We start from the raw sequence: 14997 nt of genomic DNA, 5'->3' as shown, positions 1-14997 counted from the left end.
TAATCAATAAAAACTCTAGGGGAGAGACCTTGAGTGCACTCCTAGTTATTCTTAAAAAAATTTATACAATCCAGCAGCTATGACACAAGTTACACAGTGTAACGAAAGAATATATGAGACTGATATTATCCATGATGTTTGGGACTGATTGAGCTAGCTTCTTGCTCAGGTCCGCTTGTTGCTAAATTTATTGAAATGTTTTTGGTTCTGCATCTTTGCCTTCCTTCTGCTGAGAGTGACTAACTCCCTTTCTCCAACCACTAAGATTCTCGGCTATCACTCCACTTTTTTGCTCCTCAGCACCAGAAGAGTCCCACCGTGGTAGCCTAAAACGTATGAGGTGGGGGTTTGTACTCTTCTGGAGGTATTATGGATGCCAAAGGCCATTGATGCGAGGTGTGAATGCTACACCACATGCATCTTTGTGGTACAATGGTGCATCTTCATGCTATTGTGGTGCAGCCGTGCATCTTCATACTACCATAGTACCTTCATTTCGAGGAGCTGAGGATGCCAGCAAGATATGTTCTAGATACACTAGGACTCCTAATGGGACATCTGCTATGTTCATGAGGAGCTAACGCTACTCATGACTGGCGCATGACACATGAGATGGTTAGAAAAACTCATCAAACATGACTTTTCTTGCTTTCGACTAGTAGCTTATGGAGGTGTCTATCTCTCTCGATAAGGATGTACTTTCATGGTGTTTTTCATCTTTGGTCTCATAGACTTTTCTTGCCTTTCTATGCCTTTGAGTCAGCATTTGAGTCAGCATCGGGGCACATCAGAGTGGAGGAGGAGATAATGATATGAGGGCATAGTGGACTGGGTGGAGGAGACTACATGGAACTGCAAGGCAGAGAGGTGCTAGACCATGCACCATGGAGGTTCGGCCTATCATAGCCTTTCTTCGAGGTGAGCGCGAGAGTCGAGGGGTCACTCTTGACATGTCGCATTGAATACAAAAGTCTGAGAGACCTCCCCCCCCAACACAACTCTGGCACCTGGATATGCCTTATGAGTTTCTGAGCTTCCTATGTGTATTAGTTGTTGTGAGGCTCCTCATCAGCGCCTTCATCTTGATAGAGCAGGCTACCCCGTCAACATCATAATTAGGGAATACTTAATATTACTCTGTAGGAAACCTCAAAAAGAGCTAAAAACCCACCATGAAGTAAAAAAAGCAATATACAAGAGCAACACTTGTCTAGAAGAGACATGAGATGAAGATAACCAAACCCAAAAGGAAAAGGAGGAAAATATACATTTATGCACCTGCAGGGGGCGACATCAAGACAATATCCTCCCAGGGGATCCCCTATTGAACCAAAAAACCATCGAGTAAAGTAGTAGTGCCATCAATAAAATGCAACTTCTTTTGACCCTTGTGATTCTTATTGACATAAGAATGCAGATGGAAACGTTGAAACACCGGGTCAAAAACTTGCTGGAGCATAGGATGCATATTCTCAAGTACAAAAGTGCTCTTGGGGGTTTATTAGAATGTGCCTGAGTATCTTGTGTTCTCAAATCCACAGTATGTTCCACACTTCCATCATCAAACATGCACACACACACACACACAATCCCATAAACCTCATTGATTGCATGTTTTCACAACCTTCCAGATGAAGACAACGTACCAACAACTGGAATGCATTCATGGAGTATGGAGTCCTCAACAGTCTTGTGGGTCAAAACCATCTTTATCGATTCTACTATACTTGCAGCCAAGAGTAAATACTTTGAGAATGTAAGGTGCCCTTATCTTAGAATTTTGAATGAGTTTCATCAATCCAATAGATATAGCATTGCAAAATCTGTATAAAGTTATTGAGAATACTTGGTTTGCGTAGCTTTTTTCAAATGGCATGAGAGAGTCAGAGCAAAGGGATGTTACACTACAAATAACTATCTCTGGTATGTCACCTTAGGTGAATTCCCTCATGCCTTATGATTTATTATTATCTTCTTAAATTCTTTAAATGGGATGGTGCATGGTCATAAATGCCTACTTGTGTTTTATATTTTATGAACTCATTTTCATTTTTTTGGCACACTTTAAGAGTTGTTTTTTGTATTTCTTTGTGGGATTTCTATAGAGGAGGCGGCACTGATGGACATGTTGAAGTTTATATACACTAAACCATTGCAAGCTAGCTCAGCTTCGGCACTAGTTGATGTTCTTATGGTTGCTGATAAGTATATGGTAGAATCTTGCATGAAGCACTGTGTCACTCTCTTGCAAAGTCTTCCAATGACACTTGATTCTGCTTTACTTTATTTGAACTTGCCTTCAGTAACTTCGGTTCTTTCAAATGCAATGCATTCACTAAGACATGCTGCAAAAGTTTTTCTTGGGTCACACTTCCAGGATTTCTCAAGGTATTTATGAGCTTTTGTTCAGAATTGAAAAACGATCCTTTTGTGCTCCAAAGGTTGGGAAACTTAATGTTATTACCCTATTTGTACTAGGTAGAAATCTATGTAAAATATTTTCTGCAATTTTAGCAAATATTTCAAAATGTTTAGGAACCATTTGTTAGCAGAGGTGTAGAAAAGGCAATGGCTACTTGTTATACATGGCTGTCATCCTCTTGTGTGTGTCTACACACGTGCTTTATATGTTCTAGCTCCCCCTCCTTTTTACAGAGCTTTGTTTGTGCAATCAGACTTCACCATTACAAATGAGATTTTTGTACAAAGGGAAACAGGGTAGACATGGAGAAGGATGTAGAGTAGTGGTGAACGGAGATAGATCGAGCTTGATGTAGACCACTCTATATCAATAAGTGACTCCTTCAACATTGCTTATTCGATCGGTGCCTGATGTACTCTCCATTGATTGACTTTTCGATTGGTCGTGGTACCTGAGGCTTCTACTTCGATATTGGTGACTCTCCTTCCTGCATTTTGAGAGTCATCATGTAATTGCTCCATGTAGCTACCCATGGACTTTACCGACACATATTTTGGGACAATTCTACCTAGCGCTTCATTGACATCGTCATCGACTCGCAGGGATGTGCACACATGTGCATTAGCTACTTGGAGGACATCTCTTTCAGGATCGTGCATGTAGTCAACTACAACATTTATACTTCTCCAAGAGTTGCAGAGGGCAGTGGATTTTGTCTTGTCTTAGACATCAGTCAGCATTGCCACCTGCTTTCAGGTAGAGCCTCAGAGTGGTTTCCCACAGTAGACCGGAGCGGAAGCAATGGCCCCCGAGGGCTTTGATCAAGGAGAACTTATAGTTGGATGTGCAGTTTGGATGGGACTTCATGTTGGCGAGTCTAGGATAGGGGTTCTCAATGTGTGTGCACTTGCCTATAAATAGAACCGCCCTGGCGGTTGATAAAGTGCCTTTCGAACGTGGACTCATGAATTGTTGGAGGCGACTTCAACAACCTAGAGTCTGTTGAGGACAAGTAGGGCGGTGCTTCCTTTTTTGAAATGTCTGCATCGGAGAGGAGTGCCTAGGAGCAATTCATATTCGCGATGAATGGTAGAAACTCGTGGAGAGAGGCTAAGTACAACAGACTCCTTGGCAGCCTTCTTTTTTCCTTTTTGGCCAAAGGAGGCATGATGGAGTGCCTCGATAGGTTGTATGTTGGGGATTGGGCATTGCACAGAGGAGGCTCAACAGGCTTCCTAGCAGGGACTACGATGATAGACCACTCTCCCATTGTGCTTTACCTAGAGCAACTTCAACGTGGACTCCCCAAAAGGGGGATCCCATCCCAGATGATCTGCTTCAGGAGGAGGTGTACCGGGTGGTAGGTGCGATGTAGAGGAGCAGTGAGAAGCTCCAGTCTCAAGCCCTTAGGCGGAAGCACACTCGACAAAAGCGTGAACAACCTTTAAGGCACGACCTTGCATCCATAGAGAGACTTAGAGAGTAGGATGCAAGCTCCTAGTGGCTTCTTGGATGTTATGAGAGCATGAGGAGCGATCTCTAGGTCGGTACACCGAGTTCTCATACCACTCCAAGCTAGGTGGGTCCGATAGGTTGATAAGATGACCAAATAGTTTTTTGAGACCGTTGGGCCATATTCAACACGGATGCAGCTGCAACGTTCGTAGAATTTGCAAGGGCATATGCACACGAACGCTCAGGAGATTCTGGAGATGACCACATACTTTTATCGCCAAATGTTCCAAACCAGGGGTCTCCCTTGGTTCTTGTAGCCAGACAGGTAGTGTGGAATCAGGTTCCATTAGTTATCCCATCGGGCTTGAGCAACAGTTGGAGATGCTATTCATAGATGAGAAACTTTGGGACACCCTCGAGACCCTCCCTCTTAGAAGTGTCCTGGGAAGGATGGCTTAACCTTGTCATTCTTTCGGAGTTTTGGGAGTTCATACTCACCCCCTGCAGCTCGCGTGCCAAGATATCTTTGATTTGGGCTCAATTCCTCAGTCCTCGAGCCAGGGTTGGATTTGCTTGATCTTGAAGGGGGGAGACAGGTCAGACATTCGCCAATGGAGACCGACCACTCTCTTGGATACTGCATACAAGATCTTAGCCAAGGTCATTTGAGAACCCACTTCTCTGACATCGTTCATGACACACAGACTGGTTTCGTCCATGAGCGTAGCATCCTGGATAACATATCCCGCTCGGTATGACGGGTTGCCTCCTCGTCCTCTTTCGTTTTCTTTTCGTAGCTGAGGCACTTGGTTATTTTCTGTGCTCTTAGGCTGCAAGTGTGATAGGGATGAGACTTTTGATCCGAGAGGAGGAGTTGCTGAATTCAACGTTCGCAGATGACATGGCCCTTTATGTGGAGGGATCAGCACAGCGAGCCTGGACAGAAGAAGGTGACAAAGAAGATGATGGAGTGGCATAAAAAGGATATAATGGCTCTGATACCAATTGTTGGAGTTGGTGGCGGTCTGGGGGGCCTTGGCTATCTACTATAATGAGGCCTCTAGGGCCTACAATTGGACCAAATCTATTGGCTTCTTCAGAGGGATAGAGGAGCTCCGAGACTGGGGCTTGATGTCACCAAGTTGTAAGTATTCCAAAGTCAAAGCATAAGCTGACCATTTATTGATCATAATTAATGAGTTCTTCATTTATTTAATTTGTTCAAAGAGTTACTTTCATTTTTGGTCAAAGTCTTGACTTCGATCAAAGAAACTTAACCTCGGTTAAGTAAGCCTAACCTCGGTTGGGGAGACTCGGCTTCAGCCAAGATGGTTAACCACAGCTCACCAAGGAACCAAAGCGCTGACTTCGGTCAGAGAGTGCTGACTTAGGTCAACCAGACTTGGCTCACAGTAAGAGGGTTAACTTTGTTAACCAAGGTGTGCCAACTGCGGTTGGAGAGACTTGGTCATTATTAAGAGCTTTGACTGATGATCAAGCCCCTTAATTACGACCAAGAGGGTTGACCTCGCTCGACTAAAAATTGTGTTTTATGTTTTGTTTACATGTTTGCTTGGTGGGGACGCTCACAATGACTGGGATTAGTCTACGGATCATTATTTGCATGCAAAGGAGAGAGAGAGTTTCTGAGAAGTATTTGTAGTAACAGAAGAATGGAGTTTGGGTTAATCTTGGTTTTAGTTGCCTTTGGATTTCGTTGGATTCTAAGAGGACAGACAGCGAGATATCTAGGTTGTCAGGTGGGCATTGATGTTTTAGCAGAGTAGTAGATCACCCTAGTCTTAGAGAGTGTCTGATGCAAGCTCTTGTACAGGAGCTCGGCCAAACTCTCCTTAGAAGGCAGAGCTTTAGTGGTCAACCATGTCCTCGCCATGGCCTGGTACATAGCCTCTCACTTGATGCTTTCTTAAGGGATGCATGGGGTAGCTTAGGTGTCTAGTGCGCAACTTCCTATGGGTAGCATCTGATGGCACGAAGAATACCAGAGCTAGAGTCGCATGCCAAACAATGATTGTATCAATAGGCACAAGGAGGCTTGGGCGTCATTGATCTAGAGATGCGGAACAGAGCCTTTCTGTAGCAGCAAGGAGGGTCGGAAGGGGGGGAAAATAGAGAATTTGGAGCTCCTCAATCCTACTACTGAGCCATTGGCAGGCGTGCTTTGAATCCCCCCCGATGGGGGATCTGCCAGAAGATCGAAGGTCTCCTCCTACAGCATTTGAGAGCGACCAAAGGGGGTGGTCACTCACTGCTCTCCCTGCGTCTGGGGAGCTGCCCACTAGCTCTATTCCAAGCCAAGTAAATGTATCTTCATGGCAAATGAGGTGGAGTATTTGGGACACATTGTGGGCAGCAATGGAATCAGGGTGGATCCCAACAAGGTGAAATGCATTATGGAATGGCCACAACCAGAAGATGGTACTCAATTGAGAGGATTTCTTGGCCTTTCCTCCTTTTATAGGAGATTCATTAGGCACATTGCCAAGATTGCTTCTCCTCTCCCTGAGCTGATAAAGAGAGGCTCCTTTGTATGGACCTCGGAGGCAGAAAAGAGCTTCCAACAGTGAAGGTTGCCCTCTTGTCAACACCTATATTGGCATGCCCTACTTTTTCCCTACCCTTCATCATTGATAGTGGGAGAGGCATGGTGCAGTCTTAAAGTAGCCCCATGGATTAATTGCCTATGAGAGTAGGAAGCTAGATGCCAAAAGGGGCTCACTTTTTACATATATGACCAGGAGATGTTGGCAAAGGATCTTCATTTCTTCTGTGTGACTGCTAATCACCAGTGATGCCCATTTTAAACAATCAAAGCTCTCTCTGTCTTTGTCTCTTTCTCTCTCTCTCACACACATACTTTGGTTGACTATAGTCAACCCTCTTGGCTTAAACCAAGTCTCCCTGATCAAAGTCAGGCCTTCTTGACTGAAGTCAATGTATTTTACTTGGAATATTTACAACTTGGTGACATCCCATCGGCTTCTAATCAGTTGACACCGATTAAAAAGCCTCTTTGTAAATATCCTATGGAGAAGCAAACAAAATGTCTTCATCCATCCAATTGGCATTCAGTGCCGAGTAGTTTCTCTTGAGATCTCTCTATTGCTGTCCGTACTTGGCTATACTGATCAGCTATAAGTATTTCATCTTTGCTCCTCAGGATTGGTGGTAGAATCACCTTTCCATGTATAACCTCAAAGAGGGCTTTAGCTATGGAGGTATGATTGTATTGTTGTATGCAAACTCCACGAGCAGAAGGTACTTTTCCCAATCTGATATTTGATGAGCCACGTAGCATTTCAAAAGGTCTAGCAAAATTGAATTTGCTACCTCACTTTGACCGTCTGTCCGGGGAGGGGAAGAAGAAGAAAAGTTCAGATTTGTCTGCATATTGTCAAATAAAGATCTCCAGACTAGGCTGGTCATTCTAGGGTCTCGGTCACTAACAATGGACTTAGGGATACCATGGTGCTAGAAGATTTGAGCCAGAAAAACTTTGGCCTTATGGTCTGCCTTGATTGTCTTTCGTACCTAAGGCTTGCTTGTTGAATCTGTCTGTAACAGTCCACATCCCATCATTTCCAGTCTTTGATCATGGCAAATCAAAGATAATGTCCATTGCTATACTTTCCCATGGTGCCTGAGGCACATGAAGAGGCATCAGTAGACCAAGTGCCTTCTATCTATGATACTCGACTTTCTGACAAGTAAGGCATTCTGTAACAAACTTGCGTATATCCTTACGTATGGCTGGCCAATACGAAAGTACCTCCCCAAAGCTTGAGTAGTAGCTGCAATGCATCTATGTCCAGCATATGGAGGTGCATGTCATTCCTCCAAGATCTTTTGTCTCATATTTTGAGTGATGCACAGGCAATCATCCCATAATAAATAGCCATATTTCATGGAATACTGACTTGTCGACTGCCCCTCCTACATTTGCTGCCATAGTTTTTTCCATACGTTACCATACGCATACGTCATACAAGTACGGAAGTATGATTGGAGTATGGTTCAGCCCTTGGGGCCGAAACATACGTGACCCTAGTTTTATCCAAAAAATTTCAGAAAAATATAGATTGATCATTGATCATTGTACACATTAAATTGACATAGAGGTATTAAACTGAAACTTGAAACTTGTATAATTGTATTAATTTTAAAGTCGTCACTCATGAGTCATGAATCGTGTGATTCTTCATTCATGAAAGACTCCAGTCTCCAGAGACCGTAGTCATTTGGATTCTAGATTTTGATACATCATAGATGGAATCATAGATCATAGATCAATAATCAATACTACACCAAAAGGTCCAAAACATCATGATCAAACTTCAAAGGAAGTAGGTACACCGTATTAGTAACTACACCAAAACATGAAAGGCAAAACATCATAAAGAAAAGGCTGCCAGTGTGCCACAGCCTCAAGCTGCATCTTCATTCTCATCCTCTTGCTCATCCTCATCCTCATCATCATCTGCATCAATGCCTGCACCCTCCTCATCCTCCTCCTCCTCATCACTATCATCCTCATCTGCCTCGCCATGGAACTCCAAAAGACTAGAGCTGCTTGAAGCTGCAGCAACATCCATCGTTCCTATAAGTGTAACAATAGGGACTGCAATGTCTTCTCCCTCTGTATCTACTTGCCTCGCTAGTAGCCTATCATCATCCTTCTCCTTGTTGATCATTTCTAGGGTCACTTCTATCTTCTCAAATCCCCTTTCCTTGATTTTGGAAATGAGACGCAAATTAGTATGGATGTATACTAATTTCTGAGTATTCTTTGGAAGCAGCCTATTCCTTCTTTTAGTATGGATAAGAGAGAATGTGCTCCAATTCCTCTCACAAGGAGAAGCACATGTGCCTTGCGAGAGCACTCGAAGAGCTAACCGCTGTAAATTTGGTGTGTGAGCCCCAAATGTCTCCCACCATTTCACCCCTTGGTGAATTCTCTTTTCATCCTTTGCAATCGCACGAGCAAATGTGCCTGACATGGATTTGTAAATATCCAACTCATCACATAAGGTGCCTTGGCTGTCAACATCATACTTGGTGTACTGCTCTATGGCATCCATCCACCCATCGTGCACCTCCTTGTCACTATCTGGATTTTTCTCTCTCCAAATAGGATGGAGAACAAACGCTGCCGCATGCAATGGAGAATGCATCATATTCCACCTGTCAACACATAAGGCTCTAACATCAGCCAGCTTTGAGGATTCAATCCCATCAATAGTTGCCATCTTCTTGACCATCCGATGAGTGAGTTCATATACAAGTCCCATGGTAGCCCCTTCCCTATCAGCCAGGCGAAGGATCTTCAAAATAGGTGCACAAAGCTTCACAATGAGTCTTGCCTCTTGCCAAAATGAAGCACCCAATATAATAGAAGACACCTGTTGTGCTTTCACAGTGCGTGACACCTTCTTCTTGCAATACTCATCACTAACAACCATGCGACGCAATCCATTGTATACCCTCTCATCCAACAAGTTTGCTAACATGATAAACATGTAAGCAAACCGTGTTTGTGCTGGCTTCACCAATTCCTTCTTGCTGAATTTTCTATACATTGCTAACACGGTGTGTTTCCGGGTAACAAATGTCACAATCATGTTAGCATGTACCAACACTGGCTTCACCCATGGAAGCTTTCCAATGTCCTGTGCATCTAGTATAGAAAATGTGAGGCCACTCTTCCTCCACCAATTCTCCTGCCCGCACACAGTTAGATGCATTGTCCATACACACCTGCACCACATTTTCAGCCCCAACATCAAGAATGGCATCTTTCAGTATCCCAAAGATGTACTCCCCTGACTTATACTGCCCACTTGTGTCCACGGACTTCAAGAAGGCTGAACCAAATATGCATGAGACCATAATATTGATTATAGGCCGGCATCGAGTGTCAGACCAACCATCACAAGTTATGGTGCAGCCATATTTTTTCCACTTATCCCGAAACTGTAGCATCTCTTGATCTATGCATACTGCTTCATTAGTTAGCTCCGTTGTGCGCAAAACATTGTAGGATGGAGGCTTGAAGGTAGGCCCAACTTGGCCAATGGCACGAACCATCTCCAAAAAATAAGGGCTCCTCACCTTCCAATGAGGAATATCCTCTGCAAAGAAAAAACGACGGAGAGCAATGTATGCATCCTTCCGTGCTTGTGACTCCCATGCCTTTTCCAAGGTTCCCTTTGACATCTTCAACTTCTTTTGCTTTGGCTCATATGCACTGCCAGATGCATTTCCACTTGCAGTACCACTCATTGAGGCATCTCCCAAATCAGCCACATCTTCAACAAGCTGTTTTGCAGCAGTTTTTAGGGCCACCTTTGCCTGCAATCTTCGACAAGTATCTTTCACATTTTCAGGAGGAGCGGTACACTTGTCAACCCCCAAGCCTGTGAGCCCAAGAAAATGTGCCCTTATACGGGTCGGTCCTCCATCCCATGAATGAGGGCAATATTTACATTTACAAGTGAATTGGCCCTTCCCCAAAGGCTTTAAGGCCTCTACAAATTCCCATTCTGGTCCTTTTTGTCTTCCCATTTGTAGATCTGCAAGCTGCAAATTTGCAAAAGAGGGCAAATAAGGCATTGGGCAAAGGAACAATTTCCAAAGAGGGCTTGAAGTCCTTGCAGGCTGCCCTGTTAGATGGCATCAACTAAAGAGAGAGCACTTGTTGCAAAACAGGAAAAAAAAGCAGCCATTGCATTTACCTTGACACTTGGAGTAGGTAGAGCGTAGAGGCAAGCTGCGGGCTGCAACTGTACGACGGTGACCACTCACCTCCAAAGCAAGTAGAAGAGGGCAAAGGGCTATCTAAATAGAGGGCAGCAAGGTGCTGAAGAAGAGGGCAAACTGAAGAAGAGTGAAGGGCTGAGGGGACTCGGGAGTCCGGACTGAAGAAGAGGGCAAAGGGCTGCCTAAATAGGCTCTTGAGAAGAGGGCAAAGGGCTGCCTAAATAGAGGGCAGCAAGGTGCCGAAGAAGAGGGCAAAGGGCTGCAGCGTGCCTAAATAGAGGGCAAACGTCTGCCTAAATAGGCTCTTGAGGCAGCAAGGTCGGTGTGCAGCCTGCAGGCAGAGAGTCGGTCGACGGTGAACAGTGAATCGTGATTGGAAATTCGTATGTACGGCCTTTCTTGGGATTCGGGAGCCTTCACAAGGATGTCATACGGATTCAAACATAGCAGCCAAGCAATAATATAAGGTACGCATCCCGATTTCCCCCCCCCCCCCCCAAAAAAAGTCATGTACGGAAATCCGTACGGCCGTACGGAAAAAATGACCGTACGCATACGGATGCAACAGTGTTTGCTGCATTGACTCTCCAAAGTTTGGGCCACAGAGATATTGCTTCCTCATCTCTTCGAGATCCCTATGGTAAGAAATGGTCACATTATTGACCTGGGGTCTTTGAGACAAGGCATCTGCGACTCTATTCTAAGCTCCCGGTGTATGGGCAATCTGAAAATGATACGTAGACAACATATTTGCCCATTTCATGTGCTTCTCTGAGAGCTTAGTCTGTGTCAAGAAGGAAGTACCTCAGACTTTGCTTATCAATCTTAACAGTGAAATCTGCACCCAAGGGATAGTGCTTCCATGTGTTTATGGCATGTATCACAGCTAGCAACTCTTTCTCATATACATTCCTATGTGCCTTTCAGTATCTCGTAGTCTTTAGCTTTCATAGGCCACTACCATTCTGATGAAGTGCAGCCCCAACACATTCTCCACAAGCATCACAATCCACATCAAGGGATTGTATAAGTCAAGGACTACAAGAATTGGCTCTATAGTCAACTTCCCTTTGAGTGTACAGAATGCTATTTGTTGTGGTTCACCCCACGCAAAAGCTGCATTCTTCTTGTTCAAATCATGCAATGGAGCAGCTATGTCTGCAAGTGCCTGATAAATATCCTATAATAGGAACATAAGCCCAAGAAGATGCGTACTTCATGCACAATTTATTACTCAAGCCATTCCTGAATGGCTTGTATTTAGCATGATCCATTTGTATTCCTTTCTTGGAAATAATATGCCCCAGATAATGGATCTCTTCCAAGAAAAATTCACTCTTTTTGCAATTTGCATAGAGTTGATGATTATGTTGCTCTTGAAAAACAATAGCAAGTGCTCTTTTTCGGACTTAGAAAACACTATGATGTCATCAAAGGAGGTACCAGTGAAATGCCTATAAGGACGAAAGATACGATCCATCTTTCTGTTAAAGGATCTCTTCCAGGAAAAATTCACTCTTTTTGCTATTTGCATAGAGCTTATGATTACATTGCTCTTGAAAAACAATAGCAAGATGTTCCCAGTGCTCTTCTTCGGACTTAGAAAACACTATGATGTCATCAAAGGAGGTATTAGTGACATGCCTATAAGGATGGAAGATACAATCCATCATTCTGTTAAAGGTGGCAGGGGCATTTGTTTTTTGCGCAAAAAAGTAGTGCTAGTTATATTACTTGAAAGCGAGAGTACAAGAAGGCCTAAAGGCCAGCGGGCTGTAATCACAAACCGGATTCAGTCTGAGAAGTCAAAATGCTAAATACAAGCCTCTTAGGGAATAATCGTCGGAGAGTGGACAAACAGCCACAGTGGAGGGGTGTAATGCCACTGAAGACTCTGAGTGGCGTGCTGGAAGAATAACTCCCGGTGGTCCCAGTCGCGAAGGAAACGTCGTCTCTTTTCCTTCCCTGCTCGGGACTCTCCCTGAATCTGATCCCACTGACCCTTGAGCGTGTGAATGATCGTGCTCCAGATATCTGCTAGGGTCTGGGTAGTAGAAGTGGTCTGAGCTCCTACAGTCTGCGCGCATCTGGAAGTCCATATATGCCAGCCTGCGATGCTCCCTATGATCTCCCAAACTGGGTGCCGAGGCATCGCTCCAACATCTATTTGTGTCAGATGCCAAGGGAAGCTGTCCATGTATGCCCAGGTGGCCTGCATGATGAAAAAGACGGGATCCTGTCTGGAGAACTCATAGGCCAAGTGCTGTCCCGGCTCAGTGCTGCACCAACAAGCGGCTCCCCAAGTGATCGGTCCCAGCTCGGGTGTAGCCCTAGCTAAGATCCCCATGATTCCCTTCCAAACCGTCTGCGCCTGCGAGCAGCTCCAAAGGCAATGCTTCAGGGACTCCTCCTGAAAACACATCTGGCAAAGCCCCTCCTGCCCCATCTGTCTCAGCCAGCTGCCAACTGGAAGCCCCTTGTGTGCCACCATCCAAAGGAAGTAGGAGATCTTCCTCGGATGCTAGCTAGACCAAAGAGTCTTCCAGAAAGTGCAAAGAAAGACAAGGATATCCCCTGGGCATACCACCTATGTGCCTGTGTGGGTAGCCCACGCTGGAGAGCCCCAAGAGCATGCCGACCCGTGCGTGCACTGTAAGAAAAGAAGGGGATAGGGTTCTCTGAGGTCTCCGATGGTGGCCAACGCCACTCCCCTGGGTCCCACTCCACCTCTGACAAGGAACGGCCCTCCCATATCCAGAGTCTTCAATCCTGGTCCTGCATAATCAGGGGGTCTATATGCCACGTCTTCCCTTGCAGCCCTACAATGTGAAGGCGCTGCCAGGGAAGCTGGGGGTCGATCACGGCCTCTCTGCTCTGTAGGCGACTGTCATCAGTGATGGAGAAGAAGTGTACCGAAGAGTCCGAGAAGAGGCCTGCCACCACCAAAGGAATGCCTTGTGGAGTGAACTGTCCTAGCCACCTCTCATCTCTCGGGAAGAGCTATCCGGTGTCCACGGGAATCCTCCAACTTGCAGGGATGGTAGCATCAATCTCCACTCGCCGAGCCTGGATCCCACGTGCCGTACCTACTGCTGCTGCCAGCTGGGCTCAACTGACTGTAGACGTCCCTCTAAACCCGGAACGAGCGCGCGGGCCCACGCGCCCAGAGCCAAGGGATATGGGATCTCTTTCCAAGCTGACAACCTGTATCATCTATCACCTGGCTGCTCCAGATCAGGGGCTGTCTATCTGTCTCCTCTCGGCAGCTAGGGGGAACCTGGGAAAGGTTGTGTCGCAACTTCCTTCAGACCGAAATGAGGCTACGGAGGAAGGGGGAACGGGGCTGAGTCAGAGGAGCTGAAGTGAAGATCCATCGGATAGAAGGTTGCCAAACACCCCCTCTCTGGGGAGTACACGCACTGAGACCATGCTGTAGCAAGAGCTTCCACGTTTGTCCTCCTGGTGTCAGACCGCGGATGACTAGCTTGCCAAGAAGTGCCTGACTCTGTAGCTCTGGATCTATGATGCCGAGGCCGCCCTCTGCCTGGGGGAGAATGACCGTCTGCCAGGTGGCCCTAGCTCTGGTGGTGCCGGAACCGTCTGAACCAGACCATAGGAAATTCCGCACCAGTCTCCTCAGTTGGGCTACACAAGACCTCGAGAAACACCAGCAAGAGGCCACATACCAAGCAGTGGCAAGGACCTGGTTGACCACAAGGGCCTTGCCTGCCAAGGAAAGCTGAGCCGTGCTCCAGAAAGCAAGCTTTCGTCGTATGGAGGCTAGGACCGGCAAGAACTGCTGAGCCGGTGTGATGTCCATGCCTACCTGGAATCCCAGGTAACGTGTCGTCTGTCCTCTAGGGATCCAGCGAAACCCCAGGAAAATACCCCACTGTGAGCTGGCTCCCGGATTCGTAAGAAAACCAACTGACTTATGCCAGTTGATTTTTGCTCCAGCCGCAAGGCAAAAAATCTCTAGGGATAGTCTCACTCGCTCTAGTGACTCTACATCATCCTGCACATATAGGGCTGTGTCGTTTGCATACTCGGAGTCCAGCAGCTCGGCATCCTCTCGAATAGGGAGACGCATCCCGCGAAGATCAGTGGTACGGGCTCGAAGGAAGTGTGTCATGGCCTCCGCAAAAAATAGGAAGAGGTAAGGCACTAATGGACAACCCTGATGCACCGAGCGCTCGAGTGTGAATCTCTCCCCCATCCTGCCGCTAATGATAACCCGACTGGAGGTCGATCTGTAAAGGCTAGCAATACCTCTGATCCACTCGTTCGGGAAACCGAACCGAGCGAGTGTACCTTCCAAGAAGGACCAGTCTACCCTGTGGTAC

At 45.9% G+C, this 14997-nt stretch overlaps 2 protein-coding genes across 6 annotated transcripts in view; one reads left to right on the top strand and one right to left on the bottom strand.

Annotated features, from left to right (window-relative positions):
* Positions 1 to 444: 444 nt before the first annotated feature.
* Positions 445 to 14997, top strand: part of LOC147886578 (BTB/POZ domain-containing protein POB1-like) — a 38843-nt gene continuing 24290 nt past the window's right edge. For 3 of the 5 annotated variants that reach the window (XM_087395808.1, XM_087395805.1, XM_087395810.1), the window contains exons 1-4: positions 705 to 918; positions 1632 to 1756; positions 1860 to 1923; positions 2106 to 2388. In XM_087395808.1, the coding sequence (XP_087251934.1) occupies positions 885 to 918; positions 1632 to 1756; positions 1860 to 1923; positions 2106 to 2388 (506 nt within the window). In that variant the 5' untranslated portion in view covers positions 705 to 884. Of the gene's footprint in view, positions 616 to 704; positions 919 to 1631; positions 1757 to 1859; positions 1924 to 2105; positions 2389 to 14997 lie in introns of those variants that run through there. The other 2 variants (XM_087395806.1, XM_087395807.1) reach the window with 2 other exon arrangements.
* LOC147886579 (uncharacterized) lies at positions 8259 to 9420 on the bottom strand. The gene has a single exon (XM_087395797.1). It carries the CDS (start codon positions 9412 to 9414, stop codon positions 8323 to 8325), a length of 1092 nt encoding a protein of 363 aa, XP_087251923.1. The 5' UTR covers positions 9415 to 9420; the 3' UTR covers positions 8259 to 8322.

The sequence above is a fragment of the Dipteris shenzhenensis genome, chromosome 24 (assembly GCF_047967505.1).
Source record: "Dipteris shenzhenensis isolate YYH24624 ecotype China chromosome 24, Dip_SZ_1.0, whole genome shotgun sequence".
Taxonomy (NCBI): Eukaryota; Viridiplantae; Streptophyta; class Polypodiopsida; order Gleicheniales; family Dipteridaceae; genus Dipteris; species Dipteris shenzhenensis.
The sequence above is the reverse complement of the archived record's forward strand: the minus strand, read 5'-3'. Positions and strand labels throughout refer to the sequence as shown.

Bases quoted from the DNA above. Each gene is read 5' to 3' on its own strand.
- LOC147886579 (XM_087395797.1), bottom strand. From the start codon at position 9,414: ATGTTTATCATGTTAGCAAACTTGTTGGATGAGAGGGTATACAATGGA.